Here is a 26,241-nt window from a genome sequence, read left to right as displayed (position 1 = left end):
CCTGGAAAAGATCTTAGAGATAACTGAGTGTAACCTTCTGTTTTACAGATGGGAAAACAGACCCAGGGAGGGGTTAGGGTTTATTTGTCCCAGTCCAGCAGTAAGGTCATGGGTGAGTCCCCACCCACCCCTACTTTAGTGCTTCTCCCATAACACATCCCCCTGCTTCCCCTGCAGAAGAGATCACTCTCCTGAATTTAATCATTTTTCGTTTTCCAATTCTCCATACGTATGTCCATTTTCTGCTCTTCCTGTTACTATTTTTAGTAAAAGAAATAAAGAGGGAAGGGAAGGAAGGATGGAGGGAGGGAGCAAGAAAAGAGAAGGAAAGATCCAATCTGCTTATCAGTTAATGCGAAATAGGTAATTCAGTTGCTGGAACCCTGGTTTGAGCTTCAAGATGTCTGAGGTCAAATCCAATCACTGTGTGACACTGGGTCAGTCTCCTCTCCTGGCTCTGAGTCTCAATTTCCCCAACTGTAAACCGCAAATCCACATCTATCAGATCACGGGAAAACCTTGTGCCCTCATCGAAGAAGGCCTCCTGAGCCGTCGCTTTGCCCTCAACCAACATGGTGACCGCGAGTGTCGTCGACTTCCGTCGCCCTCACCCCACGCCCCCTCCCCCTAGGGGGTGGCGAGCCTCAGTGACGGCTGCGAGCGGGGCGCATGCGCGGCGGCGGGCCCGGCCCGCGGCGGCGGCGGCGGCGGCGGTGGCGAAGGGGCGGAGGGGTTTGCAGCCGGCAGTTGCTAAGCTGCGGCGGCCGAGGCGGGATGGTGTAGCCGGGCCTGCGGGCGGGCGGCGGAGCGCGGGCGGGGGCGAGGCGGCCGGGGCGGGCCGACGCCGCCCGACGGGCTCGGGAGCCCGGCAGCACGCTGAGGGGGCGGCGCCGCCGCGGGCCCCCGGCGCCGCCGCGGGAGGCCGCGCCCGCCATGGCGGCCCGGGCGGTGCTGGACGAGTTCACGGCGCCGGCCGAGAAAGCGGCGCTGCTGGAGCGGAGCCGCGGCCGCATCGAGGGCCTGTTCGGCGTGAGCCTGGCCGTGCTCGGCGCGCTCGGGGTCGAGGAGCCGCTGCCCGCACGCATCTGGCTGCAGCTCCGCGGGGCGCAGGAGGCGGTGCACAGCGCCAAGGTGAGTCCGGCCGCCGCCCCCGCGCCCGCCTCCCGGCTGGGCCCGAGCCGCGGCCTCCGCTCGCTCGCGGGCTCTGGGCGGCCGGCCGCGCGGGGACGCGGCGAAGCGCGGAGCCTGAGAGCGGGGTCTCGGGAGCCGCGAACCTGCGCTCTCGGCTCCAGAGCCATGTGACCTTGGCTAGCGGTTTCATCCCGGGGCCTCAGTTTCCCCATGTGTAAAGTGGCGCTGACGAAAGCCGCTGCCTCCGAGGGCCGTGGCGAGTGTGATAGCGGACGGCATGCGGAGCGTAGCGCTCGGTGTCCGGCGCGGAGTAAGCAGGCGGCTGTGAAGTTGCCTGTTGTCGTCCGCCCCCAGCCCCCTGGATGGTGCGCAAGGCCTGGAGGCCGGGCCCGCAGCCTCCCTGTGCACCCTCCCAGCCCTTTTTCTGCCCAAGGCCTCCGCTGCCGGGGTCCTGATCCCTTTTGGGATTGCAGTTCCCCTTGAGACTTGAGAAAAACTGTAATAGTAGGAAAACGCTCAGCGAACATCAAAGAGAAGATATTTAATAGTAGCGTTAAAAATAGCATTGTTCTTTGTATCGATGTTCTGGACCACTAGCATTTATATAATGCTTATAGCATACCGGACGTTACGCTGAATGTTTTAGAAGGAATTTGCAGCCCTTAAGAAATCTAATGAGGTAGATTTTTATCCACGACCTCCCCCCCCCCACTTTTTTTTTAAATTAACAGCTGGGGAAACTGAAACTCTAAGTGGTGACTCACCTTCTGTCTAAATCAGCATTTCAGAGTTTTACCTTCTCAACACCACCTACTTCTCTCCCTTCCCAAGCCTGAAAACAGCAACAAAGTTTGCCCCTCCTCCCTGGTAACCAAGTTTCTCCAGGTTTTCCTGGCTCCTATGTGGGGCAGTAGGATTCGGATGTAGGGAGTGTTTCCAGAGCCCTTGCTTTGATCCTTGCCTCCCAAGTGATGAGCCCTCTCTTCAAGGGGGTGAGGGGGACTCTTTTTCTGACACCCTTCACAAATTTCACAGGGCTCTTGAAGAATCTGAGTAGTTCTGTCTCCTGACGTTCTTAGATTTAACAACAGCAACAAAATCATGGATGCTTGCCTTTAGTATGTTTAGAGGAGATGGGACACCTAGCTGTATGATTCTTCTCCACAGCTTAACTTAAAACATTGTAGATGTTGAATCAAGTTTGCTTGCCTGTGCTTAATTTTTTTAATCATTTGGATTTCAGACGGCTGGTCTAACTTCTTCCTATTCCCCTCTTTTCCCACCTATTTAATATCTTCCACTCCCTGGGGCGAAAAAGTTTGACATGACTAAGTCCTGTTTGTTCTTCTGAAAGTCTCGTATACATTCATTCCTCTCCTTTCCATCGCCCTTGCTGCAGTTAAGATCTTCATTCTTGGTGTGTCGCCTCCCTTTACTCTATTGCTGCCTCCCTCCCTGTGTTAGAGTAATCTAACTTGCATTAGAGTAATCCTCCCACAAAAAGTCATTTTCCTATCCTGGGACATACTAGGGCCTCCGGTCACCTGTCCTGAATTCCTCCTCTGCCTTCGAAATTGCTTATTAATCCAACCCCACCTTATTTTTCCAATGTTCAGTTTTAGCAGCTCTCATTTTAAACCTCCACTGTAGTCTCACTGCCTTTGCTCTGTGTTCTGCCTGCTCCCGGTTCTGCTTTTACTCAAGATTCACCTCAAGCACGGAAAGTGCTTCCTTTGTTCGGCGAAGTCCTGCCGGACCCTCTCAGCTCCAGTTCTCTTGGCCGTCCCTGCCACACAGTTTAGCCTAAGCTGATTGGGAAAGGTGTGTCTTACAATATGTTGGTAGTATTTGTCCCTGTTTATCTTTGTGATGTGTATTACTCACAGTTCAACCCTGCCAGTTGTAAAAAATCCTTTTTTTTCCCTCTTGAGACTCATGGGTAAGAGTTGAATGCACAACCAGGGCTTTTTGTTCTTGTTAATTTGTTTTGGAGTTTGTTTTACCTGTGTTTTTTTTTTTTGGAGGAAGAGAAAGCCATTAACTTGATTTAAAAAATTAAGAACAGGAAAGTAAACTTAATTTAGCGTCTATAGTATTTTCAGTTAAGCCATGGAGAGGAAGGTTTGGAGGAAGGAAGATTTAGAGTAAAGAGAAATTTTTAAACTAGCTGATACAGAGCCTCAGATTAAAGTAAGATGAAGTCAACTGTTCTCCCACCAAGTGATTTACTTTGTTTTCTTGCTTTCAAAATGTTGATTTCGCTGCTTTTTGTAAATGCTGGAGTAAAAGAGAATGTGGAGATTTAGTTAGGCCTCCATTTATTTGGGATAGGTGAGATGGCAGTTAACTGTTAGAAAGTGATAGGTTGAAAAAAGGCACTGCTCTATAAGGGTGGCCACTTTTGTGAAAGCAGAAATTTCTTGGAGGAAGCAGCACTTCAGCTGGGCTGTGAAGAGCCAGGAAGATTCCCAGGTACCTAGCATTCCAGACAGGTAGTTGTGGGCAGCGTCCTTAGAAGCCAGAAAACACACTGAGTGTCAGAGTCTCCCAGAGACAGATGAAGCCTGAGGACCCAAATGCCAGGCTGAGGCCATTGGGATATACTCAGTAGGGAGTCAGTGAGGATTTTGAGAGGGAACCACTTTGCCTGAAACTCTGTGTAGCATAATTTGGAGGCGGAAGGACCCAACAGTGGAAGGAACATTGTTTCAAGTTACAGTTGGGCACTAATGGGGGTGGGGGCCAAGGTTTTCACAGGGACTTGGCAGCTGAGTGGATATGGGGATTTAGGGGTAAGTCTTAAGCCTGGTGGCAGAAAAAATGGTTATGTTGTTTGACCTGTTGGTGGGGCTACCAGGTAGTGGACATTTAGGGAAAGCTTCTCACGTGCCAGGAAGTATGCTAACTGTTCCTTGAGCTGGAAGAACCTGCAATCTACTAGGGCAGACAAACAGGGAAACAAACAGTACAGTGTGATACATGTAACAGTTGAAGTGTGTGCACGGTGTTACAGTAACACAGGGAAGGAAGGGTTGCTCTGCCCTGCAGGGTTCTAAAGGGTGAATGGGAGTTTGCCAGAGGACAGTGAGTTCCTGGCAGGAGTAAGAGCATGTGCAAAATCACAGGGACATGAAAGAGAGCGGTTTTATCGCAGATTCCTCAAGTGTGGGGGGAAAAGGGAGGAAATTGCCAGATGGAAAGGGACTTCCTGAAGAACATGGATTTTACTCTGCAGGCAGGCAGTGGAGCGTCATGGAAGAGATGTAAGGACATGAGAGACGTGTATTTCTAAAAATGCCTCAGCGTGGACACCTCTCAGCTTGTGCTAATCAGTGTATGCTGCTGTTAGTTCGCGATGATGTACAGAAGTTGAGAGTAAGTGTTCAGCAACTTTCGTGGCCATTTGCCATTACTACAGAGGCTAGAGAGGCAGCGTCCGAGAGTGAGAGGAAAACCAGAAGAGGGCATTGTCCATAGGGGGCCCAGAGAAAGGGGCTGAAGTCAGTGGTGGAAGGCATCACAAGAAGCAAAGGAGTTTGAGGATTGAATTTCAGAGGAAATGAAGGGACTGAGTAGCTCTTGCCTCATTCACAAAGAAAGAGATTAAAGGTGCAAAGCAGGGTGGTGTCTTCCCAGCCAGGCAGTGTCGGAAAGGGATGAAGTTGAGGACATTCAGGCGTAGGGAGTGAGATGAGTTGGAACCCTTCTTTTAGATCAAAGGACCACAGACTCCTGGGAGCAGGTGGGGAGGCTGTAGGAAGTGCCGTGTGGTGGGGAGGAGGGCCTGTGGTGAACGAAGGCACTGTGCCAACGGCCGTGCACGTAGCGTTAGCCACTTCCACAGTGTGGGCTCAGTGGTGTCTAATCTCATTACCCAGGAGAAGCCAGGAGTCTGGATTTCATCATGTGAACTCTGTTGTGTTTTGTTTTTCTAAGTGGCAACTAATTTATGTTTTAAAAATCATATACGCTGTGAATTATATTAATAAAATTTTTTTTAAAGTATATATTCTAAAAAACAGAAAACAGCTATGTATGCTAAACAAAACACATCAGTGGACCAAATCCAGCTTTTGCACTGCCTTTTTAGAACCTCTACCTTAAATGGTAGGAAACAGGATTAGTAGGATGCACATCTATTTTCCCACTTGGAGAAGACGACAGTTGAAGACCCTAAGGGCCTACATACCCTGCAGTCTCAGTAAAGTGGAGAACTGGTTCATACCCAGGGAGGGCGGGGACAGCTTAGACAGTGGAATGTGTTAGGTGCAGTGGAACTGCTGGAAGTGTATTGAAAAAGAAAGACCCAGAAGGTTTGTGGGAATGAAGTAAGGGCCAGGGAGGTTAGATAGCCTGAACTTTTAAGTGTAACTTGAGGCGGAAACTCAAGCAGCTGATACTGCCCCCTCCCCCAGGGGTTAATGTTGCCGCACACAAGGACTGGAGGTAGAGGGGCTAAAGAGCGATTGAGGAGGCAAAATGGGGCTCAGGAAATGTTTCTGAATGGGTCAGCCCCGCGTCAGGACAGAGAGGCGCGAGAAAGCAGGAGAGGTGGGATGAACCGTGAGAGTAAAGGAAGGGGCAAGACCTTAGACCCTATTCCCTTCCAGACTCGGGAGTCACGCACCAAGGACGAGTGAGCACTGGAGAACTCTGGAGGTTGTAATCAGAGGATTTCAGAGATCAGAGTCTTGGATATGAAAGAATTCTGAGGATGATTCTGAGGGCCAAGGAGTGTGCTTCAGTGGTGGTGGGCGAAGTGGAAGTGTTGTTTCATCTTAGAGAAGTGGGAAGATAAGAGGAGACAGACACGTGCAGTATCTGGAGATAACGCAGTGCTGAGCTCCGCAGCAGGAAGTTGGGTGCTAAAGTCAGGTGAGTCAGGAGCCTGTCCTGGAGGTTAACAAAGGGGGAGTGATTGGCAGTAAACGGCCTGGCTACTTGTTCCCATTGTCTCTCCGTGAACTTTTTGGGTGTTGAATTTGCTAAGCACAGCTGCCATCAGTTGATGTTTTGTTTCAAGCATTACCTGGTGGCAGTGTGTAGACACCTTGCAGTATAGCCAGTGACCTGCCAAGAGTATCAGCTGGAGGACTTACAAGGACAGTAATTGGGAGGTTTAACCAGTCTTAAAACATGGAAATTACAGTACTCCACGAAACTAAGACAATTGTCCAATCCATTTTTAATTTGTGAGGAGAAGAAAGAGGAATAAGGGTCTTTAAGAAGAGCTAGTAACTCACCTTTTCCCAGTTTTTACTTCTATATTTGTGGCGTAAGGGAAGAAAAAAATGTAATTCAAGTACAAGTGACCTGTTAACAGCACTGACTTCAGAGGGTTAAAGATGACTCTCTGTTGTTTTACTTTGGTTTTGGTTAGAAGAGCTTAGTACCTGGTTTCGTGAATGAGTTCTTGAACAGTTCATTTGTTCATGAAGGAAATAATTCGTAAGTGTAATACCAGGTAGTGACATGGAGTTTTTGTTTTGGTTTTACCAAAAGGGAGTTTGGTGGCCTTTTTGTACTTCCTAGAATGATATTTTTTACTCAGTATGCTTGTGAAAATCATCTTCTTAAGAAACAATAGTTTGTTCTTATGGTTACTATTCGGAGGGGTATACTGGTGTATGTTGAAATAAGGAATACTCACCCTGCGTCAGAAGTGGATTGTTCATGACTAGTTTCCCTTCCCTATTTTCCAGCCAGTATTGTAGGATTTTGATTAAATGAAGGACCACATCTTGTTCCGTGTTGGCTTTTTACTAAATTGATGTAATCATATGAGATTAGAGGTCTTGAGTTTCAAAAACAAAAATATAAGGGGAAAATCCTTGCAGTAATTAATTAAAGGACTTTTTTTTTTAAAAAAATCAGTTTTTCAGGTGGAAACAACGTGAAGAAAATTTTTTTGCTTAAAGGAACTGAATTTTTTAAAAGATTCCTTTCAACTTAAGGAAGGTTTTGTTTGGTCTTAGTGCTGACAGAATCAGTAATTTACATTAGTTGATGAATAAGAGCTGCATGAATAAATTCACAGCTGAATTTTCTGCATGAAAGTCATTTGTTATTGTGGCACCTTTTGGTTGAAACTGGTTATATACCAGTCATTTGGGATCTTTCTCCATTCTTAAACCAACATATTTAATTCACACTTACGTTTCATTATTGACCTTCCCATTTTAAAAATTAACATAATGAAGTTGTTACTTTGTTATAATAGGTTAATGCAGGTTGATGTATCTGTGTTAGGTAGTGGATTTCCCTGCAATGATAGAAGCCTATAAAAAATAAGAATTAAGTTTTCTTTCATTTAAGAAGTCTAAAGATAAGTAGCAATCCAGGGCTAAGTAGTTGTTAGGCACTGTACCCTCATGGTCACAAATGATTGCTACAGCTCCAGCTATCAGGTCTCTGTTTCAGGAAAGAAGAATGGAAGAGAAAGTAACACCTTTCCAGAAAATCCAAATAGATTTCTGCTTACCTCTCATTGTCCAGAACTATACCATGTGGCCGCTACTTGTATCAGAGGGGAGCTAGGAAATGTTCGGTTGTCACATTGTGCTACCCTTAACAAAATCTGGGTTCTGTTATTAAAGAAATTGAAAGTGGATATTGGTAGACAACAGGGCTGCCATATCACATTATCAACTTTTTAACATATATCCTCAATCCCTGCCATTTTTTGTTTTGTTTTAATAAACGGGAATGTTAACAAAAAAGGGTGCTGCTTCTTTTCAACTTTTTTTGTATTAAAATGTAATTCTTAAAACAGCATAAGGCAGGGCACCGTGTCTCACACCTGTAAACCTAGCATTCCAGGAAGTTCGAGACCAGCCTGCGCAAGAAAAAGAAAAAGTAGCCAACATGGTGGCGTGTACCTATAGTAGTCTCAGCCACTCAGGAGGCTGAGGCAGGAGGATCGCTTGAGCCCAGGAGTTCCCAGCTGCAATAAACTATGATTCCCCCCACTGCACTCCAGCCTGGGTAACAAAGAAAGACTCTGTCTCTTTAAAAAACAGAAAAAGTGAGCATATTTATTTAACTTATTTTTGAGGGAACCAGCTGCATTGAAACTGGTTCAAGGACCATTGGGGGGGAATTAGTATTCGTACTGAAAAAAAGAATGTTTGAATAAGATTGCTAGGTTGGATACAAAACTGGTTAATGTCCTTCTGAGGATGTGGGAATTACAAATTCAGTTTTTCCTACTATACATACTCTAATATGCCTCTGACAGCAGATGTGTGGGAGTTTTCCCTCTAAGCCTCAATTTTGCCAGAAGTTGTAAAAGTACAGCCCCACCCCCATTATCCCCTTAGGAATTTTGACATAGGATTTAAAAACATAGTTACAGTTTCTTGCTTAGGAATCATCCCTACTTAGTGCAGCTGTATTTGCAGTCCTAGTCCTGTGACCAGTGTATCAGGTAGGGGAAAAAAATTCAGGTGTTAATGGGGGAAGAAAGGAAAAATTATAGTTGATATACCTGTATACTCCTCAAATATCCCAGTCCTCCAGACTTTTACCTTAATTCCATCTACCCTTACTTTCCTAACTGTAGCGTCTGTTAGGACTTTATCATCAGGTTCTGGTTTTATAATAACTAGGTAGGGGAAGTATTCCCTGGCCAGGATAACATCCACTCTCCTAAAACATTCAGGTAAAGGAGATACAACTTTACATTAAGCCTCTTTAAACATTCCAATTTATATAATCCTGTCAGCCCTTTTTATGTTCTCTCAGGGCTTCACCGGAGGATCTTGGGACCATGGTGTGTGGGGAACCCGTTATCAGAGAGTTGCAGGAGTTTCTCTTCACTACCTCCTGACCATTTTGACCCGCTTTGGGTCTCCAGTAGAGGGCTGAGCAAAGGGCCCCTTGCTCTTCGGCGGTCTCTATCTTGATTAATCTTCCTGACGCTTGTCCTAGGCAACTTCATGTCAGATTCCTCATTATATTCTTTGCCTTCCAACTTGGAATTTCTCCAAACGGGGGTAAAGTTGGGGGACCAGCAGGATCTCTCTTTGGTCCCCCCACCTTTGATAGTGTTGTGTTAAGACCTTTGTTTTAACCCCGTCAATTTCCGTTTTATTTGCCTCATTTCTTAATAACCATCTAAAGATTTCCACCCTGGTGGGATGGGCCCTGTGACTCCCCCCTTTCTTTTTCCTCTTAGTTTCATCCCAACAATATTTTCTTTATTTACCTTCTTTCTTAATGACCATTTTAAAATATTCACCTTCCTGGGAAGAGTCCTTTTGCTCCCCTCATTCTCTTACTAATAATGTTTTTATTAGCATCTGTAAGAACCAGGAAGGGAAGCTGAGACAGCAAATCTGATCAGACTTCCTGAATTCTTCTTCAGTTTTGCAGCAGTAAGGTTATGTCGGGGTTCCACATTAAAAGGGTGCTCTTAACCTCAGCATTTACCATGACCTGGGAAACAGGCATATTCAGTGGGTGAATATCATGGTCATAAAGCCAGTCCCACGTGGCTTGCATGCAAAGTATATCAGCTGCTTCATCTGGGGTGTTCTACTTGGCATTTGTAGGGGGAGCTGGGCTGTCCCCCTTCTCAGGGTGAACATACTTTAGGGTGGCTATTCCCTCAGGAATAACCTCCTGTGTGTCTGGGTCACATAGCCATCTGTGATTGTTCCATAGTGAGCTATGAGTCCTGCATCCACCAAAAAACGCTCTTGAGCGCTGCGGCATTGTGCAGAAGCTTATATACCCTAAATCAGTTACTTTCCAAATCTCCTTTAGTAAAGGCTCTTCAGGAAGTTCATGCCAGTTTACAAAATGAGACAATTCCTTCTCACTATACCCTCGTAGGGATCTAGGAAAACTCCACCCTCCCACTCTGAAGGTTCTCTGAACATCAGCTGACACAAGGACAGATTAATAGGAGAATGGGCCTACAAATTTATTGAAGAAAGGGGATGGGAGAGATCAGAGTGGTTCCCCCAACTCCCCAATGGAACACAGAAACTTAAATACTCTTTTTCCTAGGGGAAGATGGAGATAGTGAATGTGGACAGAGTGAGTGGACCTGGAACACAGAAATTAACTTGTAAATGAGTCTTTTTGGAATTTGAATGAACCCAAGGGGCAGGCATTACCTTGTATCTGAGACCATCTAGGGGTGCTTGCATTCTTCAGTTTTTTCTGCAATAAATTTTGAGGTAACAGGGAGGGGATGGAAGGCAATTGAATTTCTTTTGGTAAGACTCTTGATTGGACAAGGAAATTCCAGAGAGTCCTTTTAATGTTCAAAAGCAGTCAGCATGCCCAAGTGTCATGTTTTGGGAATTATTTTCCACACCCCAATACCCTGTGGTTTCTCGGTCTTGCCCTTCCCCCACATTGACTGCCTTCTTGGTAACCACAGGTCTTCGAGGTACTTTCTATTGTCCCTGCATAATTTTTCTCTTAAGGGGCCAGGTTGAGGCTGGTGGTCAGAGTTCAGAGTGTTACAGCCCAGCCAGGTCCCTTGCCCACCGCCCAGTAAAGAGGAAGACGAAGACAGAGTCATTTCACAAGGCGCCAGGTGAGGAAATGGGAGTAATTTCTTAAATCCATCTCTTCGAGAATTTTGGGTCTGAGGTTTTTAAAGGTGGTTTGGCAAACAAGGGGCTAGGGAATTGGGTCTGTTGATGGGGGGGCAGGGATGAATTCATAGAGTTGGGATGCAGAGATTATCTCTCAGTTGGGAGGTTCCTGGGTAGGGGGTTTCAGGGCTGTTGGATCCGTTCCCACGCCTGTCCCTGGTCCGTAGGTCCCCGGAATGCAGAGTCTGAAAAACACCTCGAAGACCAGTCTTAAGATTTACAACAGCAAAGTTCCCGTAGAATCACAGGTCGTGGGATATACGATAGCAGTGTTGCCTGTAGAAGTGGTGGGAGGAGTCACAAATCTCGCTCCTCTGTCAGGGAGGATAGAGCCATTAGGCTGTGACCTGGCACAGCAGCCAGGGAGTTAGGGAACAATGGCTGGTTACCTTTCGGCTATATCTATCTATACCTTTATAAAAATCAGACTCGGGTTACTATTTATACCTTGGGGCTCTACATTATTTTAATATGGATGATTTCAAGACTGACTGAAATCTGAGCTTTGGCTAGCAGAAAGACCCATCCCAGCACTCTTTTACTTTCATTTTACGGTTACAGATGACAATAGCCAAAGGATTGTATAGTTTGCTTTTTTTCTTATTAGTTGGTATTACCAGACCAAACTGGGGTCTGCTCACCTGAAGCAGCAAAGCCAGACACTGAAGCCAAGAGTCGCAGTGGGAGAAAGAGGCATTTTTATTGCATGGTGCCGTGCGAGGAGTACAGGCAGCTGACACTTAAGACCCAAACTCCTCAATGGCTTCCAAGCCAGGGTTTTTAAAGACGGCACAATTGTAAATCGGTACGTGGAGGTTATGCATTGGCCTGGCCCCAAAAGTCAGGATATCCTGAAGTGGTGGGCCCTGTGGGTCATAGGTGGGGTCACAGATTCTTGGAACGTTAAGATGGGTGTGGTAGGTCCCTGCTGGAGGAAATTCAAAACAAAGAACAGTTTGAGTTCCATTCCTCAGTTCCCCCTTATCTGCATTTTCCATCTAGTGGGTGTTTCTGAAAAACTACTCAACATATGTTAAGATGCCATCTTTTAGTCTCCATGGGGAACCAAAGCACCTCTGTGGCTCTGGCTGGTTTGGAGGGCCATTGTTCTCGTCACGTTGCCGGTTACTTTTCAAGGCTAGCCAGGTGTCTGGAACTTCCCCTGAAGGGACTCAAGATTTTCCTTTGTTTCCATGCTTGGGGGGGGCCAGCAGACTCCTAAGAGGGGTCCCTGTTCCATTTCATTTGTACTTCCTTATGCATCCGGTGAACCAGCTTCCCACGAGTTGTTGGATCCATCTCTTAACTCCATTGGTGACTTTACCATTAATAATTGATTGCAGCACAATTGCTGCTCCGTACCATGAGCGACCACATGACCACCCAGGAACCAAAAATTTTTCATCCCTAACCCTTTTATCCTTTTTCTTCCCAAACCACATTTCTGTGAGCTGGAGTTGTTTTAGCAAATCCTAATTCTGACACCAATTCTGAGAATATAGGAATAAACTCAGTTTCCCCAACTGTACTCTTAAAACATGCTCGTAGAATAACACCAGATGTGTGTGTGGGGGGAGCTTTCCCCATACATCAGGCAATTGACTGTGCAGCAGTGAACACCAGCTGGTGTCCTCCAATCATTTCCTACACTGTCTACCTGGATATAGCATCAGATCCCACAGGTTGAGGGCTCAGACCCACAAGAATGCCTCCTACTTCCAAGGCCATTCACAAGTCCCCGGTTACCTTTGTGCTGACTGGCTATAAATTGGAATTCCCATAACCCCCTCCTTGGGTTCGTTTAATTTGCTAGAGCATATCATAGAACTTGGGGAAACACGTTTACTGGCTTATTATAAAGGATATTCCAAAGGCTACCAATAAAGAGATGCCTATGGTGAGGTGTGGGGGAAGGGGTGATGAACTTCCATACCCTCTACAGGTGCACCACCCTCCAGAAACCTCCACTTGTTCAGCTTTCTCAAAGTTCCTTGAACCCAGTCCTTTATGGCTGCAGTCCGCAGTCCCAGGGCCACGACCGTTACCGGTCCATGGCCTGTTAGAAAACGGGCCTGTATCACTGCCTGAGCTCTGCACCACCTCCCCCGACACCCGCTGTCATGACACCCCATCCCCCTACCCTCCGTTTGTAGAAAAATTGTCTTCATGAAATTATCTCCCCGGTGCCAGAAAAGTTGGGGACCCCTGCTTTAGGATTTTCATGAAAGCTTCATTACACAGACGTGATAAATTAAATCACCGGCATTGGTGATTTGCTTAGCCTTTAGCCCCTCTCCCCTCTCTGGAGGTTGAGGGGTGGGGCCGAAAGCCTCAACCCTGTAGTCTGCTTTGGTATTTCTAGTGAACAGCCCTCATCCTGAAGCTACCTGGGGACTGCTAGCCGTCACCCAACTCATTAGCATAAAAAAAGACACATTACTTTGAAGAGACTAAGGATTTTAGGAGTTGTGTGCCAAGAAGGAAATAAATATTTCACAGTCCTACAGGGTAATGAAACCATGTTTTTGGGATTGTCTTTTATACCAGACAATTTGTCAAACAAAAAGTACATTCTCAGGAGTGCACTTTGACTTGTGCTGAAGGCTGGGTCTCCCCAGTCTATAGATTGGTTTTAAAAAAAAAAAAAAAGTACAATCTCCGAGAGCAGCGGTCCCCGACCTTTTTGACACCAGGGACCAGTTTCATGGAAGACAGTTTTCCCATGGGGTGGGGGTATTGGGGACCACAGTCCTAGAGCATAAATTGGCAAAGTTTTTCTGTAAAGGGCCAGATAATAACTATTTGAGGCTTTGTGGACCACACAAGGTCTCTGTCTTATATTCTTGTTTGTTTTTACAGCCCTTTAAAAATGTAAAAAAAGAAAATTCTTACCTTAGGGTCTTTATATACAAAATAGTCCCAGGGATAGATTTGCATTGACCAGTATGGTGGCCACTACCACAAGTGGCTGTTTATATTTAAATTAATTAAAATTCCATATAATTAAATACTCAGTTCCTCAGTTGAATTTCAAGGGCTAAGTAGTTACATATAACCAGTGGCTACCAATTTGGACTGTACAGATAGAGAACTTTTTTATCATTGCAGAAAGTTCTATTGGACAGTGCGCCCCTAGAGCATTAAGTAATCCTTGATTGGGCCTGCTAGACCATACTCTGCTGTTACATCGAAAGAACATGCTGCCATTCTTTTACCTTATTTTCAGGGTTTTTGTAATTTTTAGTCATTGTGCCCCCTTGTCATCATAAATAATACCCAAAGGTTATTCTTGACCACACACACATACAGACTAGCTTTGTTGTATTGGGTGACAGGAGGTGGTAGCAGCTAGTAAGGCTAGAGAATTTTCCCCTGGAAATTTCATAAGGAATCATAGATTATGCTTTCAATAGCCAGGCGATTTTTTATTTGTTTTTGTTTTTAACTGTTCTTATTGGTGCCTCTATGCTAAAGCTCGGAAACCTCCAAAAAATCAAGAAAATCGTCCCGATCTGTAGTACCTGTACATTTGGATGAATTCCTCTCTCCTCAAAGTTCGCAAAATCTGCTAAAATTCCTGGCCTGCCAGGAAGTGACTTTCTTTAAAGAGCATGTAAGGCTGAGACTGCACCATGGAACAGGCACCAGGCCAGTTTCCTGAGCGTTGGTTCCACATATGAGCTGCAATTCTTACTCTTTAATGCTGGCCTTCTCATACCTGATTAAATAAGATTCTTAAACACAGCATTCCAGTTACGGCCTGGGTTGCACAATCAATTTATCTAATTCTATCCCAGTAAAAAGGCCAGATTCTTAATGATCTTATGCAAGTAACTACATTGTCATGATACGGGAAGAGTCTCAGTGAAAGTATCATATTTGTAATTCCTGAAGTTTGAAGGATCAGGGAGAACACTTAAGAAATGTTTTATTTCAATTTGTAAAAGCATAGCTTACTAAATTAAAGGTTAAAAAAAAATGAAAAAGGGCTTATCCATTTACCTGCTAGAAAATGAACAGGCTTTAAAATAAACAATGTTCCGAATAACTGCAGTTGGATTTCTTTCATTAATTCATGCAGTCTTATTACTTTCTGTTCCACTGGATCTTAGGTCAGTAGACTGCTTTTAAAATGCCGTCTGTATCACAAAGGGTCCCCGAAATCCCAGCCGAGTCCTTTACCACAGTCTAGCAGTTGTCTAAGGCAGCGGTCCCCAACCTTTTTGGTACCAGGGACCAGTTTCATGGAAGGACAGTTTTTCCACAGACCGTGGGGGTCGCAGGGGGATATGGTTTCAGGGTGACTCGAGTGCATTATATTTATTGTGCACTTTATTTCTATTTTTATTACATTGTAACGTATAATGAAATAATACACAACCCACATAATGCAGAATCAGTGGGAGCCCTGAGCTTGTTTTTCTGCAACTAGACTGTCCCACCTGGGGTGATGGGAGGCAGTGACTGCAAATACTGATGATGCTTTGCTCACTCGATGCTGCTCACCTTCCGCTGTGCAGCCCGGGGGTGGGGACCACAGGGTTAAGGGATGTCAGCTTAAACTCCAAAGTTTCCAGCCTTAAGTCAGTTTCTTGAAGTATCTCAGTAGTTAAAGAGTGTCTGGGACAGTCCTTTCCCCAAAGTTCTGGGAGTGTCGTCCTCTGTTGTAGACCCACTTTCTAGCTTGTAGTTGATGGCAGAGCTATAAATCAAGGAAGAGAGGAAAACAAAGAATAGTTGTCAGTGATGAGACTGGATAACTAGTCAGTTTATACAGACACCAACAATATCAGAATGGAGGAGAGTAAAAAATCTACTGGGGTACAATATACAGCTTTGCTAAGATTTGATCAATGTTAATCTGAACGGTAAGAATATATTATGGACATTGACAAGGCCAGTCTTCTTGTACATGTGTAGTCTCTAAAAAAAGATAGGAGTTTTTACTTAGTACAGAAGTATCCAGAAAAGACCAAGCTTCCCCTTTGATTTAACACAACCTTATAATGTTAAGCTATTTAAGCAGTACAGAACACCTCACAGAAATTAATTTGTTTTAGCATCTTCCTTGTTATAAGGTGGAAAAACAAATCTTTGTGATTTCCCAGGGACTTTGGGAACCACCAAAGATAGGTGTAAAAGACACACAGTTGCATAATAGTAATAGACATTACCAGCTGATACATGCAACAATGTGGTTGAATTTCAGAAATACCATGGTAAGTGGAAGAAGCCTTGCCCAAAAGAGTATATACTATTATGATTCTATTTATATCACATACTAGACAAGGATACTATTGTGTAATTGTGGTGAAAAAAATCAGAATAATTAAGACAAAACAACTGGAAAAAGACATTAAACACAGACCAGGTGTTAGATTAAGGAATTATTGTTCATTTTGTTGGATGCAATAATTACATGGTAGATATCTTAGAAAGCATGTGTGCGTGTATGTGAAAACCACTCAGTGGCTGGGCATGGTGGTGTGTGTTCTAGCTACTCAGGAGGCTGAGTCAGGAAGATGGCTTGAGGCCAGCAGTTTGAGGCTGCAGTATGCTATGATTTGTGCCTATAAATAGCCACTGCACTCCAGCCTGGGCAACATAGTAGCAAGACCCTGTCTCTAAAAAAAATAATAAATATTTAACAAGGTAAAAAATTATCCTCAGTGTCTGTTTCACCTAGAAATTAACCACATATCCAAAGAGTACCTGTTAATTAAATTTTATTTAATATTAGTCCACCCAAGGTCTTAAGGTTAATTAGGGATCTTGGAAGTTATGTTTAAGCTGACAACTTAGTAAGTTTATAGAAATTCAATTTAGTTGAATATGTGATTCTATATTTTTATAATCATAAATATACCAGGGTAATATTAGCTTACCTGATCAGTAAGCCAGTTAGGTTTAGGAAGTTTAATCTCTTCCTGAGAAAAAGAATGTTATTTTAGAAAGATAATATGCATTGTATTCTATACTGATAAAATCAGGAAAAGGACATTTATTTTTAAATTAACATTAAAATGATCAAATAAGACTGATTTGCCTAAGAATTACTTTGTGTACATGAATTTGGACTCTTAAAAACAAATGATTTTGAAGTATCAGCTTCTGTGACTGTGACTGTGTGTGTGTGTGAAGAGATGGGGTCTTGCTATGTTGCCCGTGCTGGCCTTGAACTCCTGGACTCAAGGGATCCTCCTGTCACAGCCTCCTGAGTAGCTGGAACTGCAAGAGCATACCACTGTCCCTGGCTTGGTTTTTGGTTTTTTGTCCTTAAAAGGGTAACATATTTTATGTGTTAGACGTTTGGTTTCTTTGTTTTTTAGGAATTCTGAGAATATAGTGTATTTCTCTAAGAATATAGATGTTGTAATTCTCTGTCAACCAGTTAGAACAGAAATTCTTTAACACATTGACTGCCACAAGAGTTGTATTTAACTTACACTAGTTTTGAGCCCGGGGCCTCGTGAAGTATATATAACTTACATGTCTCTTTACCTATTGACAATTTAATTCCAAAACTGTGGATTAAATGAATAGAAGTCAATAAATTTCATTTTTCTATTTATGTTTACCTTTAAATTACACTTAAGCCTGACAAGTCAAGAAAAAAAAACACTTTACCCTTATGAACTATTTTTCAACTTTTCACATTACTTTTTACATAAACTGATTTTCAAGTTTTTATATTTTTTATTGATGTAACAAATTTGTCATTAAATAGAAAGGATCAGGCCGGGCACGGTGGCTCACGCCTGTAATCCTAGCACTCTGGGAGGCCGAGGCCGGCGGATTGTTTGAGCTCAGGAGTTCGAGACCAGCCTGAGCAAGAGTGAGACCCCGTCTCTACTAAAAATAGAAAGAAATTAGCTGGACAATAGCTAAAAATATAAAAAAAAAACTAGCCAGGCATGGTGGCGCATGCCTGTAGTCCCAGCTACTCGGGAGGCTGAGGCAGGAGGATCGCTTGAGCCCAGGAGTTTGAGGTTGCTGTGAGGTAGGCTGACGCCACGGCACTCTAGCCTGGGCAACAGAGTGAGACTCTGTCTCAAAAAAAAAAAAAAAAAAAAATAGAAAGGATCGTTTTGTTTTCAAAGTTTTTATTCTATTTTTTCAATAAAACACTGTGGTTTCAGAAAATTTTTTTTTCTAGTGTGGCGGTCAATGTGTTGGGAAACTTTATAATCTAATTTATTAAAAACCCCAGAAGTAGGAATACATTTCACATTCACACCATGAAAAATAAAGGTTTTTGTTATTTATAGTCACAAACACGCAGAGAACTTTCAGCTTTGGTTCCACAGTCTTAGCCACAGGTCAAAAGTATTAATAATTAAAAAACACATAACTGGTCCAGATTTCAGAAAGGCTGTCCTCCCTTCTCTGTCTTCATTGATCCTGAGATGTTGTGATCTTGCACAAACAGAAAACAGAAAAGACTAAAAACAATTTTTTTTTTTTTTTTTTTTTTTGCAGACAGGGTCTTTCTCTCCCAGGCTGGAGTACAGTGGCATGAGATCATAGTTCAGTGCAGCCTTGAACTCCTGGGCTCAAGTGATCCTCCCACCTCAGCCTCCCACCCCAAGTAGCCGTATTACAAGCATGTGCCACCATGCCCAGCTAATTTTTTAGTAGTATTGGGGTCTTGCTATGTTGCCCAGTCTGGTCTCTAACTCCTGGCCCCCAGGTGATCCTCCCACTTTGGCCTTCCATAATGCTGGGATTACAGGTGTGTGCCCAGCCTTAAAAGTAGATTTTCTTGAAGTCTCATATCTAACAGAAAATAAAATCCTTATTCTCTACCTGACAGATCACCATGTGGTCAGACCATAAAATCAGATTCCTAGCAGAGATAAGTTATTAGCCATACATAGACCAAATTCATGTATACAAAGGATGCAGTTGAAACTGGCCTAGTGATCCATATCTGCTTGTCTCTGGGCCAGTATGGAAAGGAACATGTGGCTGAGACCCATAAAACAAAAACACAGTGTTGGAGGAAAAGAAAACAATAGAAGTAAAATTCTCTAATTCTCTTGCTGCTTGGTATTCACTCTGGGAGTCAAAAAGAGATATGCTTGGACTTAAATAGCCAAGGAGCTGCCCTTTTTGGGCCACTCAGTTTAATAGCTTCAGCAGGTGAGTTCCTTTGAGCATGTCAGTGGGTCCTACAACACTGCCAACGTATAAATTTTTTTTTTAAAGTGATAAGCATGAGCCAGCCGCTCATACTTACAATCTGAACATTTTTGGGAGGCTGAGATAGGGGGATCACTTGAGGCCAGGAGTTTAGACCACCTTGGGAAGGTAGTGAGACCTCATCTCTACAAAAAATAAGAAAAATTAGCTAGGTATGTATGATGGTGCATGCCTATAGTCCCAACTATTCATGAGGCTGAGGTGGGAGGACTTTGGGAGCCGGGCGTTTGAACTTACAGTGAACTGTGATTGTGCCACTGCACTTCTGCCAGGGTGACAGAGCGAGACCCTGTCTCTTTAAAAAAAAATCATAAGCATGACTTCCTGACAATCAGGTAACTCATGAATTAGGGGCCAGCAGAAATGTAAAAGTGATTCAAAGAGCATTTGAGGTTTTTAAATTTGTTTATTTTTTTAAATTGGCAGATAAAATTGTATGCATTTATTGTATACAACATGTTTTGAAGTAAATGTGCATTGTGGTATAGTTAAAACTACCTAATTAACATATATTACCTCACATAGTTATTTTTATAATGAGAACACTTAACATCCGCTCTCTATCATTTTTCACAAATACAGTATACCATTAACTATAGTATATGTATAGTCACCATGCTGTACAGTAGATCCGTGGAACGTATTTCTCCTATCTAACTGGAATTTTGTATCCTTTGAACATCTCGACCTTTTCCCCCAACTCTGCCAGCCTCTGGTAGCCACCATTCTACTCTATGAGATCAACTCTTTTAGATTCTGCATGAGTGAGATCATACCATATTTGTCTTTCTGTGCCTGGTTTATCTCACTTAACATAATGTCCTCCAGGTTCATCCATGTTGTTATAAATGACAGAATTTCCTTTTTTTTTTTTTTATGGCTGAGTGGTATCCCATTGTGTGTATGTACTACATTTTCTTTATCATTTATCCGCTGACAGACACGTGGGTCGCTTCTGTCTCTTGGCCATTGTGAATGGTGCTACAGTAAACATGGGAGTGCCGACATCTCTTCAGCACACTGACTTAACTTCCTTTGGATGTATACCCGGTAGCGGGATTGCTGGATCATATGCTAGTTCTACTTGTAAATTTTCAAGGAGTCTCCATACTGTTTTCCATAACGGCCATCTTAATTTACATTTCTACCAGCAGTGTGCAAGAGTCCTTTTTCTGCACATCCTCACCCACACTTGTCTTTTGTCTTTTTGATAACAGCCATTCTAAAGAAGTGAGGTAATATTTCATCGTGGTTTTGATTTGAATTTCCCTGATGATTAGTGATGTTGAGCATTTTTTTCATGTGTACCCACTTATTTGTGGTTTCAACCCCTCTACTGGATGCCTGAAACCTTTGATAGTACTGAACCCTGTATACATGATTTTTTTCCCTATGCTTACATACCTATGATAAAGTTTAAATTATAAATTAAGCATAATAAGAGATTAACACCAATAATAAAATAGAAAAGTTATAACAATATACTGTAATAAAAGTTATGTTTTTCTTACTAAGAGGAGAACTTTCATATTTGTACTTAAATGAAACACTTTACAGCTTCTCTTTGGCATATCTGAATTGTCAGCATCAATACTCTTGCACTTTGGGGCCATTATTGAATAAAGTATGGACTACTTGCGGACAAGTATCTAGATAACACAGCAGTTGATCTGATAACCAAGACAGCTGCTAGTGACCAGTGGGCAGTTAGCATATACAGCCTGGACACGCTGGACAAAGGGATAATTTACATACCCAACAGCAGGAGATTTCATCATGCTACTCAGAACAGAGCACAATTTAGAACTTATGAATTATTTCTGAAATTTTTTATTTAGTGTTTTTAGAGCACAGTTGTCCTTGGGTAAGTGAAACCATGTATGAGGATAGGTGGGAATACCATTTGTATGACTTCTTTTGAGAAATGTCCAGGTTTTTTGCCAATTTTTTTTTTTTTTTTGAGACAGAGTCTCACTCTTTTGCCCGGGCTAGAGTGAGTGCCGTGGCGTCAGCCTAGCTCACAGCAACCTCAAACTCCTGGGCTCAGGCAATCCTTCTGCCTCAGCCTCCCGAGTAGCTGGGACTACAGGCATGCACCACCATGCCCGGCTAGTTTTTTCTATGTATTTTTAGTTGTCCGATTAATTTCTTTCTATTTTTAGTAGACACGGGGTCTCGCTCTTGCTCAGGCTGGTCTTTAACTCCTGAGCTCAAACGATTCGCCCGCCTCGGCCTCCCAGAGTGCTAGGATTACAGGCGTGAGCCACCGCGCCCAGCCTTTTGCCAATTTTTTAATTGGGTTATTTTCTTGCTATTGAGTTGAGTTCCTTATATATTTTAGATATTAACCCTTATCATATGTATGCTTTGCAGGTATTTTCTCCCAGTCCGTAGGTTGTCTTTTCACTCTGTCGATTGTTTCCTTTGCTGTGCAGAAGCTTTTTACTTTAATGTAATCCTGTTAGTCTACTTTTGCTATTGTTGCCTGTACTTTTGAGAAACTTCTTCTAGTAGCTTCATAGTTTCTGGTCTTAAATATAAATCTAATCCATTTCGAGTTGAGTTTTGTATATAGTGTGAGAGAAGGGCATACTTTCATTCTTTTGCATGTGAATATCCAATTTTCCCAATACATTTATTGAAGAGACTGTCCTTTCCCCATTGTGTGTTCCTGGCATTTTTGTTGAAAATCAACTGGCCGTAAATGTGTGGATTTATCTCTGGGTTTTGTGTTTCGTTCCATTAGTCTATTTATTTATGCCAGTACCATGCCATTTTTGTTACTGTATCTTTGTAGTATATTTTGAAGTCAGGTAGTCTGATGCCTCTAGCTTTGTTCTTTTTAGTCAAGATTACTTTGGCTATTTAGGGTTTTTGGTCATTCTATACAAATTTTAGGATTGTTTTTTCTATTTCTATGAAGAATGTCATTGGTATTTTTTAATTTTTTTTTTCTTTCTTTCTTAGAGACAGGATCTCTGTCGCCCAGGCTGGAGTGCAGTGGCGCAGTCATAGCTCACTGCAGCCTTGAACTCCTGGGCTCAAGTGATCCTCCTCCTTCAGCCCCCAAGTAGCTGGGACTGTAAACATGCACCACCATGCTTGATGAATTTTTTAAAATGTGTTTCTTAATTTTCTGTCTGGGTGATATATTCACTGCTGAAAGTGGGGTGTTGAAGGGCCCTCCTGTTATTTTATCAATATTGTAGTCTCTCTCTCTCTCTCCAGAGCTACTAATATTTTCATTGTATATTTAGGTCCTCCAATGTTGCATGCATGTATATTTACAATTGTTACATCCTCTTGCTGGATTGAATTGACCCCTTTATCATTACATGATGACCTTTGTTTCTTTTTACAATTTTTGACTCAAAGTCTATTTCGTCTAACGTAACTGTAGCTTCTCCTGCTCTCTGGATTTCCATTCGCATGATGCATCTTTTCCCATCCCTTTACTTTCAGTCTGTGTGTGTCCTTACAGATGAAGTGAGTCTCTTGTAGGTAGCACATGGTTTGATTTTGTGTTTTATCCATGTGGTCATTCTGTGTCTTTTGATTGGAGAATGTAATCCATTCACATTCAAAGTTATTATTGGTAGGTGAGGACTTACTACTACCATTTTATTATTTATTTTCTAGTTGTTTTGTAGAGGATCTGAGTATCAGCACTAGAAAAGGTATGTTGGAATAAAATTGCTCAGCCAGATGCAGATTAGCTAATATCTTACAATGCCATCATAACCTTTCAGGTTACTTTTCTACCAGACTGAGAAAGTTGGCATCTCTACTGGATAAAAGTCTGGGTAATGTGTAGCTTCACAGTCCAGACCCTAATCAATAATGAATGGTGTGTCACGTAAAGGTGTGTTTCCTAGAGAATTAAATAATCTTTGGGTGGACCAAAGAGAGGGCTCCCTTGTGATTGAAAGGCCATCCTTTTGCCTTATGTAGAAGTATTTGATAATTTCTCTTAATGTTATTTAAATTACTAAAACAGAACACTCCCTCCTGCCTTTTTGGGTCATTTCGGCCATTCTGTCTCTCTTAAACAATGTTGACCACATCACTAATACTGGGCTGGATGTCAGCCTGTGATCCCAAACCTCCTAATTCCTGTTCTGACATGTGTTTGTTAGATATTTATTGATTTTTTTCAGGGTTTCTCAACAGTGGCACTACTGACATTTTGAGCTAGATAATCCTTTGTTCTGGGGGGCTGTACTGTGGATATTTAGCAGCTTCTCTGGCTTCTACCCTTTAGATGCCAGGTCCACCCCTCAATTGTGGCAACCAGAAATGTCTCCTGACATTGCCAGATGCCCCCAGGAAGAGCAAAATCAGAGTTGACAACCAGAGCTAGATGAAGAAGGCCAGTCCCTGCTCTAAATACATTTACAGTCTAGTGGAGTCGTGGTATGCTGTAGTTTAAATGAGATACTATTGTGTGTAGAAAACAGATTAGTACACACACTTCGGATTTCTTGGAAGGTGCTTTTGGATAAGAATGGAAGGAAAGGAAGGTTAAATTAGGTTGCGGAAATAAAACATGTTAAGTCCAAATCACAAGGGTTTCAAATATGATTCTTAGCATCTTGAACGTTAATCCTACACAGTGAGGAGCTTTAGAAAGGTTTTGAGCAAGGAAGTGAAATGGGTGTGTTTTCAGAAATAACTTTGATACTGTAACAAAGGAGTAGAATGTGACAAGACTTGAGAGTGGAAAGAAGAGTTTGGAGTTAGCTGCAGAGTTCCTATGACCATAAGTGACTGCTTCATTGAAAGGCAGCTTGGACGAGGATGGAGTGGCGGAGGGCTGTGAGCTCTGATTCAGACCTGTTAAGTTCGCGGCACTTGTGGGACAACCAGGTGGAAATTCTCAGGGGATAGTCTTGCACCCTAACGAAGTGTTAAAGGTTAGACATGGAGATTTGGAGTCATCACCAGAGCAGTAAAAGTTAGCATTAGAGCTTGAAGAATTAGTTTATGAGAGTGTAGTTGAGGGAGAGGGCCAGGAGAGAATTTTGGGAAATAACAACATTTAAAGGACAGTAGAAAAAGGCAGCAAAAAATTTGGGGAATAATCAGAAAGATGGCAAGTAAAGACAGCCAGTGGTATCTCAAGTGTTCAGAGAAAAGAACTTGTCATGCAGAAGTCGCTCAACGGTATCCGGGTGCGTATAGCCCGAGCAGTGCAAAGAAGGGGACTTTGAGTTTGGCCTTAGCTGTCATTGTTGGCATTCAAGAAAGTGTTTTCAGTTTGAAAGGGAGCAGAATGCAGATTTCAAGGGTTTGACATTAAAATGAGCCTTAGGCTACTTTTTTCAAAAAGTGTGAAGGCAAAAGGACAGAGATGGAATGGTCCCGCGTAAGCAGTGGGGCTGAAGGAAGTCTTCTCTTTCAGTAGGATCCAGGAAACTCAAGCGTGTTTGTGGGCAGAGGGACAGGAGTGGGTAAAAAGAGAATGGTGATGCCTGGGGCAAGGCGGAATGTAAGGGCATGATAGACATTTTAGAGACAGGATTGAAGAAAAAATGAACAGAAAGCAAATATTGAAAGTATATTGGGAAACATGGCTGATATGGGTATTATTAGTTTTGTAGCACTATTATTAAAGATGGCCTGTTATAGATTTGTAGATTAATGATGTTAAAAGGGTTGTATATTTATATGATACTTGTAATTCGTGTATATGCTATAGGGCTCACGTTAATATCTAAAAGTCATTATACAAGAGTCTCCTAAATACTAAAAATATTCTTTAGAATCCTTAAGTGTGCAGCCAGAGTTGAGAACTACTGATCTGAACCATTTTAAAAATCTGTCTGTAATATATTAAGAGCTTCCTTGCCTGCATAGTTTCTCTTTCCTCCATGATAGTGGTCAACTTGAACATCCTCTGTTACATTATAGCATGGCACACTAATGGTCCTGGTAGCTGGCAAAGTATGTTAGATCTGCCCCTGTCAGAGCTGGTCTGGTTGCTATGGTTTTTAACCATCATGTCTGCCTTACATTTTTTTGAGACAGAGTCTTGCTTTGTCGCCCCAGCTAGAATGCAGTGCCATCATCATAGCTCACCACAACCTTGAATTCCTGGGCTCAAGTGATCCTCCTACATCAGCCTCCCAGAGCACTAGGATCACAGACGTGAGCCACCACGCCCGGCCCTTACGTTTGTTTTTGCACCCTGTTTATCAGGTATCATTTGCGTTTATGTGATCTGCAGGTGGCACCCTGTGCTGTTTTTGCTGTGCTTGCAGTCAGCTGCTTCTAAGAACACATAACCTGTGAGAAGCTGACAAAGCCTCTTAAGTGTGTGCTAATATTAAGAGATAGTAGATGATGCATAGTGGTGTGGAGAAACCTTTTCCCCAGGTCAAACCTGCAGACTCGTGTAGCTGCTTTGATCATTTGTGGTTTTGGCTATGTTTTGAATGGCAGAAGTTACCTGGAGCTTCTCTCTCGATATGAAACGTGATAGAATTGAGAAAAGTTGAGTTTGAAGAAGGTAGAATAATAGAAATGAAAGGGAACTTATTTTATATCCCTGCCCCCCTCCCTTTTTTCCTTAAAAGCCTGAGTAAAGTAAAACAGTAAGAATATGGCAGGATGGAGGAGACAGTTTTTAACTAACATTAAAAATATTCAGATACCAAATACAGCCAAATGCAAATGGTGGATATTTGGGTCTACAGAATCCTTCCTATCAAACAAGTGATGGCCAAACATCTCTTAAAATGTAATAAGCTGGATACTTACACTGCTCACTTCTGAACTTGAGTATAATAGTTGTTGCTACTCAGTACTTCATGAGAGTAAATCATTAATGAAAAAATGAGTCTGCATCTCAAGGGATAGTTTCTTTGGGGGCACACCAAAAAACAGGTTTTGTGCATGTGAAGCAATAATGGCTTTTTGTACAGCTCTTTCCCAAAACTGTGCAATTAATCGTGCAGTATTAGTTTTAGTTACTTGGGGGATAATATCAGACAGCTCTGCCTGTGTTGGGCATTTCTCCGCCCGTCTTCCCAGCACTCACACACTACTCCTAGTACAGGGGACATAGTAGCCTCTCCTCAGAACATTCTGTAATGTTCTCGGAGGATCTGACTTTCACTTAATTTTTTTTTCCTCCAAAAGATAGTAGTCTAAACAGTATCTGGATATATCCCCTGAATATCACTTTCTGTGAAGGAATCATATATGCTATGAAAAGTAAATGGATTTGTTTGTAGATAACACATCAGATTGAGAATTTTATAAAATGAATTTTCTGTAGGTTCAAATGTATAAAATT

The 26,241-nt window shown here is 42.8% G+C and overlaps 1 protein-coding gene across 1 annotated transcript in view; it reads left to right on the top strand.

The window, feature by feature from the left end:
• The first annotated feature begins 682 nt into the window (after positions 1-682).
• The window catches only part of N4BP1 (NEDD4 binding protein 1), a 56,162-nt gene continuing 30,603 nt past the window's right edge, over positions 683-26,241 (top strand). Inside the window, exon 1 of the mRNA XM_012655018.1 lies at positions 683-1,131. Within this exon, the coding sequence (XP_012510472.1) occupies positions 934-1,131 (198 nt within the window). The 5' untranslated portion in view covers positions 683-933. The remainder of the gene's footprint in view (positions 1,132-26,241) is intronic.

The sequence above is a fragment of the Propithecus coquereli genome, unplaced genomic scaffold (genome assembly GCF_000956105.1).
Source record: "Propithecus coquereli isolate 6110/MARCELLA unplaced genomic scaffold, Pcoq_1.0 Scaffold458, whole genome shotgun sequence".
In the NCBI taxonomy this organism is placed as follows: domain Eukaryota; kingdom Metazoa; phylum Chordata; class Mammalia; order Primates; family Indriidae; genus Propithecus; species Propithecus coquereli.
This window is presented reverse-complemented; position numbering and strand designations above follow the sequence as displayed.